Source organism: Aedes aegypti, chromosome 3 (assembly GCF_002204515.2).
Source record: "Aedes aegypti strain LVP_AGWG chromosome 3, AaegL5.0 Primary Assembly, whole genome shotgun sequence".
Taxonomy (NCBI): domain Eukaryota; kingdom Metazoa; phylum Arthropoda; class Insecta; order Diptera; family Culicidae; genus Aedes; species Aedes aegypti.
This window is the reverse complement of record NC_035109.1, coordinates 325,284,350-325,301,640: the sequence shown is the minus strand read 5'-3', so window position 1 is coordinate 325,301,640 and position 17,291 is coordinate 325,284,350. Positions and strand designations below refer to the sequence as shown.

Below are 17,291 nucleotides of genomic sequence, written 5' to 3'. Positions count from 1 at the left end.
CCAGTAGGCAAGTAGCCTACCTCATAACATTCGTTGACCCACTCTCATTCTGATCAAGAAACAGAGGCGTATATTTTTTTAATTTTCTGTACTATGTTTGCAACCTAATGGTCAATGGTCCAAAGGATTATAATTAGGCTTCTCTTTTTTATTTTCGACTTTTGCAGTCAGCTATTTTTACTTTTTAGAGGCAGTGTTGATCAGACTCATTTCCCCGAAATTCGAATTGTGAAGCCATGAACTGTTATAACTGTTCCATGTATTCCTGAGATGGAGGGGGAGGTGGTTGGGCTTGAGTGTTGCACATGGGATCCGACAGTTTCGATCTCGGTGGGCCGCAATTCAAGTTTCGGTGAAATGATTCGCACTCACTCACTCACTCATTTCATTTCACCGAAACTTGAATTGTGGCTCTCTGGGATCAAAATTGATCGATTTTGTGTGCAGTACTCAAGCTTAACCATCTGCTTTTCTATCTTAGGAGGATAGATCACGGTTGTAGTAGTTCGTGGCTTCGTAGTTCGGAAAATGTTATTTTCGGGGAAATGAGTCTAAACAACACTGTTTAGAGGAAAGGTATTCAATATCGGCAGATAGAGATATGTTTGCCAAATTAAGTGTAATTGTAATAACATTGTGCATTACCAGAAAATATGAAAATTATTACCAATTTTATGCAAAACATAAATCACCCGAATTGCTCGATACTGTAAAATCCAAACACTGGAATTTTTACAGGTGATTTCACCTGCTTATAAAATAAAAAATAACGCTTTTAGTTTACTTGACCTAACTTAACCTAAATACATAACGCATTAATCGTTACAATAGAAGATTACAACGATTTTTGTCTAAAATTATTAATTATTTTAATTGACATTTGTTCCAATGTTTTAAAATTGAATATTCTATGTAACTCATTGGTACTTTACTAGGAAGGAAAATTCAGAATCATTTTCAAAAATTTATTTTGAATCGTCTGCAGAGCTTTCTTCCTGGTATAACAATAGCTAGTCCATATTGGTACAGCATACAACATGGCAGGCCTGAAAATATGTTTGAAGATCAAAAGCTTGTTCTTAACACTTCAGTCGCCGCGCTGTTTTATTTTGTACAACACTGGTGAAAAAAGGTCGCTTTTCGCTCACAACAGCAGCGTGGTGGTTCTGAAGGTTGCGAACCGCGCGACGACGGGAAGGTTAAAACAAAGTTTAGATTTTCTGTTGATAAGTGGATACAGACATTTTATATATTTGTTACATTTGGCTTGAATGCCCTCAATGTAATTTTTGAAAGTGAAATTATTACCTAGCATAAGCTCTAGCTCACTTAACTTAATCTGACAAATTCATTGTAACCCCTCTCATCGTAACAACATGTCTACCCAGACAACCAGAATGTACGTATAAACAAATTACCTTTTGTGTTATGCGATGCATATATGTGCAAAGTTTCACGTATAAGATGTCGCGAAAAAGCCTTATGCGTACAAAAGTGGAGGCGATATACGTGCATATTTTATATGATGAAACATAACATGTAATGCGAGTGTGAAGATTTTCTTGCGAATAAGTCTGTACTCTTATGCGACTTAATTTATGATAACAAATTTTATTTGACAGCTGCTACGGATTGATCCGAATTACTATGTACAAATATACGGGACTAAATGGAGTGTACATATGAACTCATAAAATAGCGTTTTATGCGAGGAAATTCATCGATCAAACGATTTCATCCACCATGTAGTGTGGGAGTGATGCAGTCTGTACAAATAAGCGACTTTGTTCGTATATTGTTATGCGACTTCTGGTTATCTGGGTACCTGAAGGCTTCAAATAAAGAGCTTTTGTTTTATGTGAGAATATTATTAATTGAGTTTTGGAAACATTAGGAGAAATCTTCCATTTTTGCAAGTATGAAGAAAAAATATCCAAACTTTTTTGCAATCGACTACAGATGACACGCAGACTTCGTCCTTTGGCGGCCTGTGTCATCCACAAACAAGGATTTTTTACATCCCTGAGGTAACTCACGTAAGTCAGATGTGAAAATATTGTATAATATTGGTCCCAAAATGCTGCCTTGGGGAACACCAGCTCTTACAGGAAGTTTTTCAGATGGTGATAGGTCATTTGGCATAAAGTCGTTTGGCATAAAGCCGTTTGGCATAAAGTTGTTTGGCATAATGGTCATTTGGCATAAATTCGTTTGGCATAACGGTCGTTTGGCATAACGGTCGTTTGGCATAATGGTCGTTTGGCATAATGAGTCTGAAATCAAGAATTTGTTAAGATGACATTCGTTCACGCTTTTTTTGGAGTCATGATACAAAATGATACTTTATTCAACAACCTTCTATTATACATATGCTGTTTTTTGGAGCTATAATTTTTATTTTATTAAATATTACATTGTTTCCAAGTGACAAAAGGGTGGCAGCATTCGATAACACTGATGTGCTCAAGTTATCAGCGAATGGAGACATCGTTTACTGCAGTTACTTTGATGGGTTGTGCTACTTTTTCCTGAATGTCGGTTTCCCGACTGTCGTTTCCCCGAACGCCAGTTCTCCGAATATCCCGTTTCCCGAAAAGTTTTTAGCACTCATAATTGTCGTAACTTTATACATTTCACGGTGGTGAACAAACTGGCCATCTAATATGTGCACCACTTTTCAGGGAAACCGCTCATTCGGGGAAACGGCATTCAAGGAAAAGGGCATTCTGGGAATCGACATTTGGAGAAACACATTCGGAGAAAAGTAACACAAACACTTCGATGATTCTGAACGCAATTTTTTTTTTCAAAAAGACACCTACACGTTAATGCTTCCAGTGGGCATTTTGCCCTTTGAAGGAAGCACCACACTAGACAACGGACTAGCATGCAACGCCCAGTGGTAGTCGGAGAACATTCCTCACGAAAAGTTTTCCGGCCTGCAGCGGGAATCGAACCCACACACCTTAGCACGATGCGGCTAAATGTCTGGTGACACTAACCGCACGGCTACGAAGCCCACAAAGCTGGAGCTTTTATATTTTGCAAATAAATGTTCCCTTCTTTTATCAAGTAATTTTCATCAAGCGTTACGTCCAAACTGGGACAGAGCTTGATCTGCAGCGAAATATTCTATGAGCGTTCCCTTTATGAATTACAGCGAACTTCCTTTGCCAATTTACAATATTCAAATATGTATATCGCGACAAGCTCAAAGACACTCTTTGTTCGGAGATGTAGAAAAAAATAACATTCCGTAAAGATCTTCCTCCAGACCCGTCACGAGTTTTATTTAGTAATGCTATCCAATGTCACAACAATTTTTGACATTCATAGCTTGGAAAATCTCTGTTGAGAACCTACCAAAAATGTTTGCTATGGGCTCGGTGGTGTTGATATCAGTAAAAGTATCTTCAAATTTTTGTTTCTTAATTATGAAAAACGTTTCTTGATTTCTTTCTGCAAATCCTGCCATATACTTTTCATAGTAGGATCGCGAGTGCGTTGAATTTGCCTTCTCCTCACGTTTTTAAGACGGATCAAAAGTTTCAAGAGCATTGTCAATATCAAGTTTTGTTTGTAAAGAAATGTTAACATAAAGATTATTATCGATGTATGTTTCTCATATTTTCGATTCAGCTCAAAAACAATTTAAAGTGGAGCTGATAGGATTGCGAATCGCTTCTTGGGATGTTTGAAATGTAACAGGGACATGATCAGAATCAAAATCAGCATGAATAACCAGTTGGATTCAAAGGTGACTAGAGTCGGTTCAGACCAAATCAATCGTAGATGGTTTTCTAGAAGAGGAAAAACATGAAGGGCTATCAGGGTATCGAATTGAAAAATATCCTGAAAACACTAATCAAATAAAATTCTGCCGATGGAATTACTTTGCGAATTATTCTATGACCGATGTTTGTCGTTAAAGTCAACAATGACAAAATTTGCTGCCCAAAGCATTGAAATGGCAAATAGGCAGCTATGAAAGTATATTTACCAAGCTGTGTTTCAACAGAAACACCCAAAGCTTCAAAAACTTTAGTTCCACATGACAAAAACAGTTGATGTTTTATACGCCTCTGAATGATGATTGCCACTCCCAACATGCCCCAAAAGTTAGGATCTCTTTTGAGTTTGGATCCAGGTTTCAAATAAGTTTCAGTAATAAATTATATAAGTACGTTTTTACCTGTTAGAAAATTAAACAGCTCGTCCTCTTTACAATTCAAAGATCGAGCATTCCCATTTGTATCATTCGTGATCACCAAGTTGAGAGCTGCGCAGTTTCCTGATAACAAATTAATTATGACTCGAACACAGGCATCCGGTTTTGCGCATCCTTCAGCTATGTTAAATCCAGCCTAGCTGCACAAGCCTCTCCAAAGGATACTTCAAATTGGCTACTATATATCTCTCCGATTATTATTATCAGCAACAACGTGTCCCCGCCAAGGTGTACACATTTCCGAAGTGCCGAGATTTTTACGACACCTACCGAGCACTCTCGCGAAATGCCCATAAATCATGGTAAATACGACGCCGACTCAACAGGCAACAAACTCACCTGTTTGCCAGTGACAAACAGCATCGCAATGTAATCGTTGACTTTTAGCAAAGGACGTAGGATTACCGTGTTGAAGTGTCAATGAGCGAGACAACGCCAAGAATGAATAGAAAATTTCCCAGATAGGGTGATTCCCATGGATGTTGGCTGCTGCAAGCCACAATTGCGTCTGAACCGAACTACCGATCAATCATCGAATGGGGGGTGGCCGTGGGGTGATTTAATTCGACTGCCATTGACTACTCGTGGACGTAATCGACTGACGAAAATACCCTCTACAATTAGGATCATGCAGGTTGGAGCCGAATCGAACCGATCGATTACCAAACCCGTTATCGTATCGCCCCTTCGGCTGTCATTGACGTCCGAACGTCGGGTCGTCCACGTCCCTAGTGTAATTGTGGATGAGTTTGGGAAACAAGAGGCGCCTTCTCCGATAAGAAAAATCCTACCTCGCTCGATAATGTCAAAAACAAATCCGCCTCATCCCCGTCGACTCACTTCTAGTCGTTTATTGGAAGGGAAGCTCGATTTGATGATGAACTTTGTTTTGGTCGTTGATTCACTATGATGCGTAGCACTGCTATTCTACGCATAAAGGCCCAAACGCAATGATAGCGGAACGGCAACGGAATGCGGAACCGGTTCGCCAGCATGAACTACAACATGCTCGTCGACTTAATGTTGCGTTTGGATCCAAGTATCTATAATAACTGTATTACAATTGAAATTGTTAAAAAATTTGTTCGAATCCATTAGATAAAAGTGATTCAGTAACAATGCTAGTAGTAGTTAATTTTTGGGCATTTCTGTTATTGACATCCAAACGGCACGCACTGTAATAGTAGATGTGTTGGGAAAACAAGAAGCGCTTCCACCGATAAGACAAACCCTATCTCGCTCGATAATGTCAATAACGAATCCGCCTCATCCCCATCGACTCAGTTGTAGCCGTTTACATACGCTTATAGTACAAAAAGCTCGATTTGGCGATTAAACTTGTTTTCGATCGTTGTTGCACTCTATGATGATGCTGGTAGCACGTGTTCAAACAAACGTCTTCAAATGGGATTATGCACTTGAGCTTGCGTCAACAGCGTTTCAACAAGTGTGTATCAACTTTCTTTAAATCAATTTCATAACACACTCATCGCATGTCTTTCCCATGCGAGATTAGCTTCATACTAGCTCTCGGTATCATTCGCTATATCTCATTACATGTAATAACGATGTACATAACTCACAATAGCACAGTCCGGTCACGTATTCATTCGCCAAACAGAACTCCCGTCTCTTCCCGAAATTAGTTTCAATTGATGCTTTGTTATGACCGAAGCACACCTCCCCCACGGTGCGTATGGAACCGATATTACCGAAAATAAAATGTCCACCAATTAAGAGCCTACCACTCGGATATTGTATTGGAGTTTATCTTCTCCATGAATATGATTATATTTCATTAAGGGAATTGAAAGTTATCGTGGTTAGAATGTATAGGGCTATTTTGAAGGGATAATCACATGCTCAGGCCCGGATTTGGGGGGGGGGTGCCGAGGGGGCAAATGCCCCGGGCCCCCTGATGAAGGGGGCCCCCCGAGAAGTGAATACTGTTCAATGAATTATTTTTACATTAATGATTAAAGATTTTAAATTGAAAATACGAATCCGATACCATTTCTAACAGAGATATTATGACATGAGATTATGTTTTTTTTTTAAGTGAGTAGCTAATTCAATACGATGTTTGTCTCATTTTTCCAGTTCCAATGAAAATCCTCTCTGATGAAAATCATCAAGGTTATATCAAAAACTTTAAAACTTTTCGCGGGTTAATAATAGCAAGCTGTCGCAACTTTTTGAAGAGAAACTATCTAAATTACAGTGCTCTTTGTCCTGGAATGATCTTGAAAAGACGAAGATACTCGATAATTCGTGGATTTTCCTGATTTCGCTATCACGATACTGAAACAGCTATTCTATCTGAAATCCTACCGGAGTTTCGATATTTCCATATTCTTCTGTAGTCTTTTCCAGTTGTATTTGTATATATTTGTATTAATATTTTCTTTGTTTTCTTGTAATATGTCAAATTTTACTAAAAGCTTAGAATTAACTACAGGTTTGACCCAAATCCACATATTTCGTTTGATAATAGCAATATTCACTAAGAGTTTAGAATATATCATAATTTTGGCTATAATCGACAGAATTTTTATACAATTATATTTTCCCCGATTCTTAAATTATTAGCTTATAGATTATCAAGGTAATTTTGCTATGGTCTTTGCAGGATTTCCGCTTGAAAGGCTATTTACAGATACTAGAGCATCATCTGCAAGTTATCTAAGTGTCCATAGTTCTTCCAAACTGTTGTTAATATCGGGAACATTAAAATTGTAAAGCAAGTAACTAAGACTTTAGCCTTGGGCACTAGGCCATCCCTTATTTTTCGAAAATGCGAAATGTTTTTAGTTCGTTATTGTAAAGTGCTCGTTTTGGTAAGAAAAAAATCAGGTAAAATTTTGAAGTCCCTACGTGGACGCTAAGTAGTCCCCCAAAGGCCTTAAAGGTATCAGGTGTACATGAACCCCGTGCGCAAATCGAGCTCGCTGCTCTAGTGCACGCTTCGTGACTACGTTTGTTTTCTTTGTAGTTGTTGATTTTATGTCAGCGTGCACTGTAATAAAGATGTACAAAGTATAAAATATTATTTTAGTAAGTAAGTTCCCGTCAATTTGTCAAATTAGGTAAAAATAACCTTATTTTTCTTTATTGTCAACATTTACCCTACTACGTAGTACTGGCCAAACTAATAACTTATTTTAAACACTAAAAATCTATTGAACAAAGCTAGTTGATATAACATTCACAATTACAAAGGAAATAAACTTTTATGGTGACTATCAACGCGCACAGGAGAATGTGTAACTATTGGCTGTTTATACCTATGTAGCGTGCACTAGAGCAGCAAGCTCGATTGGCGCACGGGGTTCATGTACATGCTTTCCAAATATCTTATTTTCGTAATACTAAGCTTCCCGATCATTTTGTACCAAGGGCCCCCGTAAAGAGATCTGACCCGGGCCCCCCGAAGCCCAAATCCGACACTGCACATGCTTCATAATATTTCTTTAGCCAAGCCTCGAATTTCAAAGAACTTGAATCTAGAGAACCAGACAACCGTTCGGGTTGAAAATTTAATCGATTAATTACCACCAGCGCAAACGGCTGTTTGGTTCTCTAGATTTGTGCTCTTTAAAGTTCGAGGTTCGGCTTCGATGCATCTTCACTAGACTGATGCAAATTTTAAAGGTTTTGCTCCCCTATGCTTAAATGGTGTCAATTATGATGAAAATAATTTTCCCAAAATTTGAAGCAATTTAGAAGAAATTTGATTGTGAAGTTTGTGTGGAAATTATTATGGAAAAAGCAAACCTTTTGTGTTCAGTCCTCTAACTACTCATCATAACAATCTATGGAAAAGTGAACAAACTCTTCTCATGTGAAATCTTCCCAGCTACAACTTTGCCGAAGACTTCATATTGATGGGACGTACACTCCCGTGCATAAGTTTGGGTTCACCCCCTTAAAAACATACAAAAATGTTTTGTCCATATCTCTGTGATTACTCGTCCAATTGAAACTCTCTTAAGTTATTCTTAGGTCGTATTTTTTTTGGAAACATTTTTAAAATTTTGTGTACGTAATTTTTACTTAAAGTCGTGACATTTTTCAAAAAACGCACCGAAAAAACATGGCTAATTTTTTCAGCATTGGACAGACCAAAAATTTAAATCAATGTGTCATTAGAATCGTAATCTTAGGTATATTCTTTTAAAAGCGCTCACGAAATTTTGGTGAAAAAATCTGAAAACTATTTAAACTGAATGAAGCAGTCATTCAAGTCATTGTGCAAAAGTTTGAGTTCACCTGAACTTTCTTAAAACACGAATATTCTGTGAAATCTCAAACCAATCATGTACGCTACATCATTTGCGCTTGAAAAAGTTATGGACTATTAAAATCGGTTAAAAAATAGCAGAGATATTGACAAAAATATTTTTCGTGCGACTCAGGTGATCCCAAACTTTTGCATGATTTGCATCATACTAAGGGGTTTCTTAAAATACTTGCATTAAATCCTGCTGCAAAATTGTACAGGCTCCAGAGACTATGGTGGATTAAACATGCTCTTCAAGAATTTAGTTTCAGATTCTTCAAGAAGATTCGTGAAACTAATTGTCATAGTAATTTAATTTATTCTCCGGGTCTCCTGGAGGAATCTCTCTCCAAATTTTTCTAGAGATTTCTCTACCAATCCTCCCAAATATACTTTTAGCTGCTTAGAATAATTTCTCCAGAATGTGCCCCAGAAAATCCATTAGAACTTCAAAGCTACTACCTCCAGTAATTTCCTCAGAAATTATTATGATTGTTTTCCCAAAACTGTCCTAGAATTTCCTCTATATATTCCTCCAGATAAAATCATAGAAATTTCTAGAGGTATGTCAGGAGAATTTATTGATTGAATTTTAGAAGATGTTTTGCCCAGGAATCGGTGGGAATGTTTTGCGGGAAATCGGTGGGTGAATCAGTGGATAAAATATTGAACTTCCTAGGGATATCCGAGAAAAAATTCCTTGGAAAATAATTACTAAACGTACTCTTTCAGAAATTTCCGGAATAGGGTGCATAACCACTTGGGAACTTCCACGATTCACTTTGGCATGGGGGGTTTTCTCGGTTGAATTGTCTGAAACTTTGCAATAAGAAGCGCTTCAGTACGACGCATATTGTTGCCAAATATGAACTCGGTAGCTTTGAAAAAAAAAAACCCACTGCCGATGTGAATCAAAAGTGCCAAGAATTGGATCCGGCTCCCTAATATCTGAACGTATCTTAAATAATTTCTCATAAAATTTCTAGAGAAGATTATGAAGAAACATACACAATAATTGTCGTAATGTCTCGAAGTTTTCTCAAGAAACAGTCTTAAATCTTAGAGAAATATCTGATCTGATGGTATGAACAATTAAATTCTTATTTCCTGGCTTCTATATTTTGTTTCTTTGGTTCATGTTCGGGTTAGGGTCAGAGGCGCGTTTACATTGGATTGTGCGATATTCGCCAGAATAACATCCGCCAGAAAGTACCATATGCCAGAAAAACATTTGCCAGAATGTAACTTTCGCCAGAAAACCATTCGCCAGAAAGTACCATTCCCCAGAATAGGCCATCCCCTAGATTTTTTTAATTTTTTTTGCAGGAATATCTAGTTTGCAATTATAGGAGAAATAACCGAGGCAGACCGTTAAAACAAAAATTGTAAGATTATGGTCCCTTGAAGACTATCTCCAGTTGACTTAGTAAGCTACTAGTAGCACTCTAATTCTTGGACTGGGTACAAATGACTTCCTTGCTGTTTAAAAAAAGGCGACTTCTCAGGCATTCAATGATGAACATCAACAATTGTATTTTTATCAATATGAAATGAACAGACATCGGAGGGAGCGTAAAGCTAGAAAGAAGAAGAGCACACAACAGAATAACAATTTCATTCATTAAAAGCTGCTCCACTATGTATGAGAGATACTGCTAACTGATGTAAAGATTTGATATTCAGCATGACGGATAAAAAGGTGTTTTAATATAAGCTGTACAGGGAAATATGGTTTGAAAGACTTCACAAGAGATTTTCCTTTCTTTTCACCATAAGCTGTTCTTCGAAATTTTGTTACTTCTTAAAGACTAGATTATTAGATATTTACGATATTATGATATACGTTGCAACTATTATCGATAAGATATTATAGCATGAGATTTAATATTATGTTATAGTTAATAGCAAATTTAATATGATTTTTATCTGAATTTTTCAGTTTCAATTAAAATGGTATTTGATATATGTTTTACAAAGAATTATGGTTTGGAAGATTTCATAAGAGATTATTCCTTCTTTACATCATGAGCAGTTCTTTGAATTTTTGTTACTTAAGGACTAGATAAATAGTTATTTACGAATTTTTGATAAACGTTGCAACTTTTTTTGCCATCGCTACTCCAAGCCATATCAAGTAGCGATATGCAATTACTTTTTTGAATACTTTTTTCTTGTACTGCAATTTACGTAACTCATAATGCCGTGAATCGCAAACCAGTCCCATCTGTAAGAAGTAGGCATTGGGAAAATGAACAGTGAAGTTTACAAACTCGTTTTCCTTACGGAAATTTAAAAAAATCTTGGAGCTTGAAATATGTTTGAATCTCAATGAAATTTTTACAATTTGCCTTTTACTTTGATATCTTAGTAAGACTGATATGTAGTTACTTTTCATTATGGGACAATCCGACTTGGTGTTTTTTTTTTCTAATATTTCCGAATAAAATGTGTTATCGCGTTAGTTCAGATATTAACTAAATTTTGACGAAAATGCAGATGGGACTGACTTGCGATTCAGCATATCTCTAAAAACCGATAGTGCTACCCGAATGTCACTCCCTTGAATGTCCTTCGAACGCCAGCTACCGTATGACACTTTTCCCTGCAATCCATTCTCCAGAACGACCAGAGATTTGTATGGATCGTGGTATCTGGACAGAGTTTCCCCTATACCCCCTTAAATAACCACGTGGTTTAAAGGACGGCCTCAAAATAGATGCATTTCAAAATGAATAAAAACAATCTACAGTGACAGAATGGTAAACTAGAAAGAACGATAATGAAAAATTAAGTGAAGTAAGTTAGATGAAAATTTAAAGAACCGATGATGAAAAAGAAGGGTGTACATCATATGAACCGTTCATCACCTTGAAATGTATAAAGTTATGACAATTGTGAGTACCAAAAACTTTTCGGGGAAATAAACCACTTGCGAAAACGGTATATTCAGGAAACTGGCATTCGCAGAACTGGTGTTCGGGGAAACTACATTCGGAGTACTGATATTTGGGAGAAAGTAGCACAACCCCAATTTATTCAAAATTACCTGGTAGTTGTATGAGATATTCTGTGAAATATTTTATTCTCATAAAGAACAGCTTGTGGTAAAAAGGAAATGCAATTTTATTAAAGTAAAACTGCTTAAAATATTGTATCAAAACATCATTGGCAAAAATCTCGTAAAAGTTGTAGAATAACAGTTTTATATTGTCTCCGGTCTGTGCCCTAGCAAAAAGCTTAAAATAAGGTTATTCTTCTTCTTCTTTCTGGCATTACGTCCCTACTGGGACAGAGCCTGCTTCTCAGCTTAGTGTTCTTATGAGCACTTCCACAGTTATTAACTGAGAGCTTACTGTGCCAGTGACCATTTTTGCATGCGTATATCGTGTGGCAGGTACGAAGATACTCTATGCCCTGGGAAGTCGAGAAAATTTCCAACCCGAAAAGATCCTCGACCGGTGGGATTCGAACCCACGACCCTCAGCTTGGTCTTGCTGAATAGCTGCGCGTTTACCGCTACGGCTATCTGGGCCCTAAAATAAGGTTATACTTTTATCTATTTAGTGCTCTTGAAGGGCAATAATCGACTATTGTGACGGCCATCTTTGGATTCCGGGATGTTTCACCATGAATTAATTGATTAAATTTGAAAAGAAAAATAATTCTGGGAAACGGTACTTTCTGGCGAATGGTACATTCTGGCGAATGGTACATTCTGGCGAATGGTTTTCTGGTGGATGTCATTCTGGCGAATAGTTTTCTGGCAAATATCGCACAATAATAAAAAGGTTAACCCCATGGAATCCTAAGCTTGAAATTGAAAGTTACTATATTTAAGTGGCTCAAATGCAAGGGTTGCAAGTGACATTTTGGTCAATATTGAGTTGATTTGAAGAAATTCTACTGCTTCCAATCGTTCTAACGATATTTTTGCTCATCAGAAAAAATAACATAACACTCTTAGAAGACTGGCTTGTTTTTTGATCAACTCCCATACAATTTGTATAGAGTGAAAAAGAATTCAAAGTAATTTCCCTAAATGTTGGTTGTTGGTAACACCATTTTGCTCCCAACCCTCTGATTTTTATGCCAGACTATGAAAGCTTTTCGTCTTCACTTAGATAGCAGGGACAGAGTGCTTTTAAAATTGGAAATTGGAGACCTCTTGCTTGCAAAATAACAAAAGCAGACCTAAAAGCAACCAAGTGAGACCGAAAAGAGACCAACTAGGAATCAAGGGATCAACACGAAACCTAATAGGAGCCAGGCGATAGAAGACTGATTCCACGGAAATTTTCATTCAAGAATTATATAAGTTTTCAACTAAGGATTTCTCTAAGCTCCGGAGATTACTTCTAATAATTTGTACAGAAATTCCTCTAGTATTTATTTGAGACTTTTTTTTAAGAAAGCCGTCAAATTTTATTTTCAGGATTTCTTCCTAAAATGACTCCCGGAAAATGCTGAGCATATTTTTGCTGAAGAATAAATCCGTGAGGTATATTAAAAGTAAAAAATCCTTAAGTAACCTCTGATAAAACTGTGAAAATTTTAAAGTAGCCACAATAGGTTCTCTGAAACAACTCTTGGACTCTTGAGGAAGTTTTAGAAGGTTTTTTCTAAATAATTTGCTAAGATAATCGAAAAAAACAAATCAATCGAATATTAGGATAGTGTTCCGCAATATATATGAAACAAAATCGCAAAAAACATTGGATAGAATCTCAACGGAAACTTTTGTAGGAGTTATTGGAAAAAATGCTGCTGTATTAACTGGTGTGAAAATTTTAATAAACTTCCAAAGATTGAGAATTTTTTAAGGAACTTTTTTCCACTTGGATGAAGTGCTTGAGCAATTCCTAGAAAAAAATAGATTTGTTCGAAAAACCCCTTATGCAATTTTGGATTTCTGAGAGGAAACGTGGATGAATTCTTGAATGAATCCACAGGAATAGGCAGAAGAATTCTTGCAGGGTTTCTTGGAAAAAATGCTTAAGTTTTTTTTTTCGAAAACTGTAAAATAAACCTGTGAAATTCCTGTGGATTTTTCTGTGAATTTCCTCAGAAAAAAGAATCTGCAGGAATGTAACAACTGAAGAATTCGGTTGAAGTAAAAAAATATCTAGAGGAAATTCTAGGATAGTTTCGGAAAAAGAAAATCAAATAATACCTGAGGAAATTAGTGGCGGGGTAAAAGCATTGGAGTTCTCAAGAATATCCTGGCGCAAATTGCAGGAGGCCCTAAAAATATTCTAAATAAAATCATTATAATAATCTTGAAGCTTTTCCTCGGGGAATCTGAGACTAACGCGTTATAGTCTAGGAAGGTTTAAGTGGAGCCTGTTAAATTTTGCATCAGGATTCAATGCAAGCAAAACAATGAAAGAGAGGCTTTAGAGATATTTTAGTTATAATAGACACTGTAGAGACCTTCCATTGAAAATAGAGACTTTTTGGACTTTTATATTAAAATAGAGACCAGAAGGTGGATTCCGACACGTATTTTCTTCGAAGAGAATAAAATTTTCTCGCTGCTGAGTAATGGAAGAAATTTTATTCTCTTCGAAGAAATTGCTCGCCGGAATTCGTCTGCAGGTCTCTCACTACCAGTCCTGTTTTTAGGATGATGCATTGGATCAACTTTTGTTATAATGCATTTAAAGAAATATGAATATCCATCATTTTGTTTTCCTTATTGAATCAATTTTTGTGTATGTTTAAACACATTTGACAAAAATAGTCGAAACTGCTTGCCTTTGCATTGAAGTGCTAATCGCAACATTTTTCAGAAAAAAACAGGAATGTTTTGTTGAGCAAAATCTCCATCAAATAGTTTCTATGTATATTGAACAGATGATTAATGGTTAAATTGGTTTTTCAAGCGTTCTGCTGAACTTTTCTTCATTTTTTGTTAAGTCGTGGGTAGGAAAATCATCTGACTGTCCTACCCAGGTGTTTTTTGTGCGTAGTACATGTCATACCCACTTCCCGCGCCACTGTTTAAGGTAATAAATACCACTTCACCCTTTATTGGGTCATCCTGTTAACGATCAACATATTTCAAATTCATAATAAATCTTCGAACTGTTTAGTAGAATACTTATAAGTAGATGAAAAAAACGAATTTAGTACTATACCATTTAATACCACTAGAGTTTGTATCACTCGAGTCGAGTCTAGTACACGACACTGAAGACGGCCTTACAGTTGAGGTCGAAATACGCGTATCTGTCAAAGGATACAAACTCTAGTGGAATTAAATGGTATAGTACTAAATTCGGTTTTTTCATCTACTTATATTTCAAATTGCCATAATAATGAGTTTGGATTATTTTATTATCGGGGTACCTTAGTTACAATTGCAATCGGGGGGCGGGACGTTTCGCATAAATAGAATTATATGACTTCTTTAAAACCCTACATGTTCTTATATAAAACTACTTTATGCGAAACGGACCACTTATACCACCTTGATGTTTTAAGATAAGAACCCTAACGTTAACCACCCTAGTGGTGAATACAATCAATATTAATTATTTTATAATTTGGTTATTCTAATATTGGACCACCCTTACGTTGGGCAACGATGTTTGTTGAATAACACAGCGCAACAAAAATGACATTTTCGCGTGTCTCAAGAATCAAATTATGTGTCTCTAGTAGATTTGGGGTTGCTGAATGTGATGCCGTTTTCAGAAATTTTCCAGCACGTCATAATTTTTAGCTACAGGTCGCCAAAGTTGTATAAAACATTGGTTTTCTTGATGTTTACCTAAAATTTGAAGTATATTTTATCAAACTTTTTTGTGATCTTAGCCACCAAGCATGTAAAAGAGGACTTAAACTTTCGTTTTAGAAATATTTTGGTTGAAATTTCACGATTAAATTTAGATTAATCCGATTTTTTTAACATGCTTGCAGTCTCCATACGAAATTCTTCGTTACTCTTATATGGCAAAATACAATACTTCTCTAAACCATCAAAAAATAACTTTTCCGCATGAAAAGTATTATGAACTTTGATGATAAGTATTGTTATACACATAAATATTGAATTCTGTGGCAAATTAAGCAAATAATTTCCCTTACAAGCTGGCAAACTTGCATGCAAGTTGGCTGAAATAGTCATTTTTTGCATTTTCAACACCTAATATCTCAAAAACTAGACGTGCTATGATAATTCTGTAAACGGCAATGGATTTAGCAACCCTTAATTAAGTAAATAGAGGTATTTTGATGCTGGAGACAAAAACGTGTTCCGCAGTGTAATTAATCATAATTTTACACCTTATTGATTCTTCGTTATCATCACTCTAGATCACCCAAGTGTTATGTTTAATACCATGGTCAACAAATCCCCACCAAAACTTTAAGTGGCGTTTTCATACCTCTTGAGCAGCTACTTTCCTAATAATGTTTAATTTTCCAATGTCCATTTGGCAAGTGGTTTCATTTCAAGTGTTTCTACGAATATAAGTTGAAATCTCGCATAACCTATGACCTCGCCATAAAAGCCATTGGTAATCGAGTGTTTAGCGCGATGCCTTTAAGAAAATAAATGAATCACGAAGCAAACTGTCACCACTCTGGGAGAGAGAGGAAGATCTTCTCTTCAGCGTAGCTTTGTTAAACCTACAAACTTGATTACCATTGACTTTCAGAGCGAGATCATAAATTAAGCGAGAAATATTGGCAATCTACCGACGATTATGGAAGCTACACCCTGATCAAAACCCAATCAAGAACTCCCTACAAAACACTGTAACTTCTGATTTTCTCGATAACGTGAAAAGATGTGGTTACTAGATTGGTTTACAAATTGATGCACTTTCAGGGAATATTTTGTCTTATGAACTTATCCCTTCAAAATAGCCTAGAATCTTCAAATCACTCTAGCACTTGTTTGTCCAATTTAAATATTTTCAAATTCATGAAGGATGCTCGAATTCTATATCTTCTGAATAGTGGGTTCTGTATTGGTGAACATCTTCTTCTACGTCTTCTTCTTCTTCTTCTTCTTCTTTATGGTATTACTTCCCAATTGAGGCAGAGCCTGCTCCTCAGCTTAGTATTCTTATGAGCATTTCCACACTTATTAACCGAGAGCTTTTTTTGCCAGTTGACCATTTTTACATGTGTATGTCGAGTGGCAGGTACGAAGATATTGTATGCCTTGAGGAGTCGAGAAAATTTCGTTTACGAAAAGATCCTCGACCGCCAGGATTCGAACCCATGACCCTTGGCTTGGTCTTGCTGAACAGCTAGCTATCTGGCCATTTCATTCGTTAATAACAGTTTCAAACACACCGTGCCCTCAGACGACGGCAATAACAACAACCAATTAGATTGGCCCTCGCCCAAAATAAGTCTTCGCACGTTTTTATTTTTATCGACGTTTGGTTGGCCGCGATTCACGCGGTTCTGCGTCTTGTCCTCCACGTCGGTGGATCCTTACCCAGAAACGACTGGTTGCTTTTCCCAACGTCCGAAGGGGCCTGCTCTGCCGGCATCGGCAGATGGGAATCTTTGCCATTCTGATGATTTGTGGACATTTTAATTTCGCACGCTCGAAAACCGGTTGCTCTTGGAATGCACCGCACACTTTCTCGTTACCACCGCCGCACTACCGTTACCTTGCACGTAACGTTTCACCAATTGCAGTTCAAAGTCAAATTGTGGGAAGGTAAGTAGGTACTGCTTTTTAGTCAAATGACCAATTCCACGCGGGCTTACGAAGCGAAGGCACGACCGATTTGCGCGCCAGTGCGAGGCGAACTAACGATC

The 17,291-nt window shown here is 36.9% G+C and overlaps 1 protein-coding gene across 1 annotated transcript in view; it reads right to left on the bottom strand.

Annotated features, from left to right (window-relative positions):
* Positions 1–17,291, bottom strand: part of LOC5565801 (aquaporin AQPAn.G) — a 24,321-nt gene extending 7,030 nt beyond the window's left edge. Inside the window, exon 1 of the mRNA XM_001650118.2 lies at positions 16,963–17,291. Within this exon, the coding sequence (XP_001650168.2) occupies positions 16,963–17,059 (97 nt within the window). The 5' untranslated portion in view covers positions 17,060–17,291. The remainder of the gene's footprint in view (positions 1–16,962) is intronic.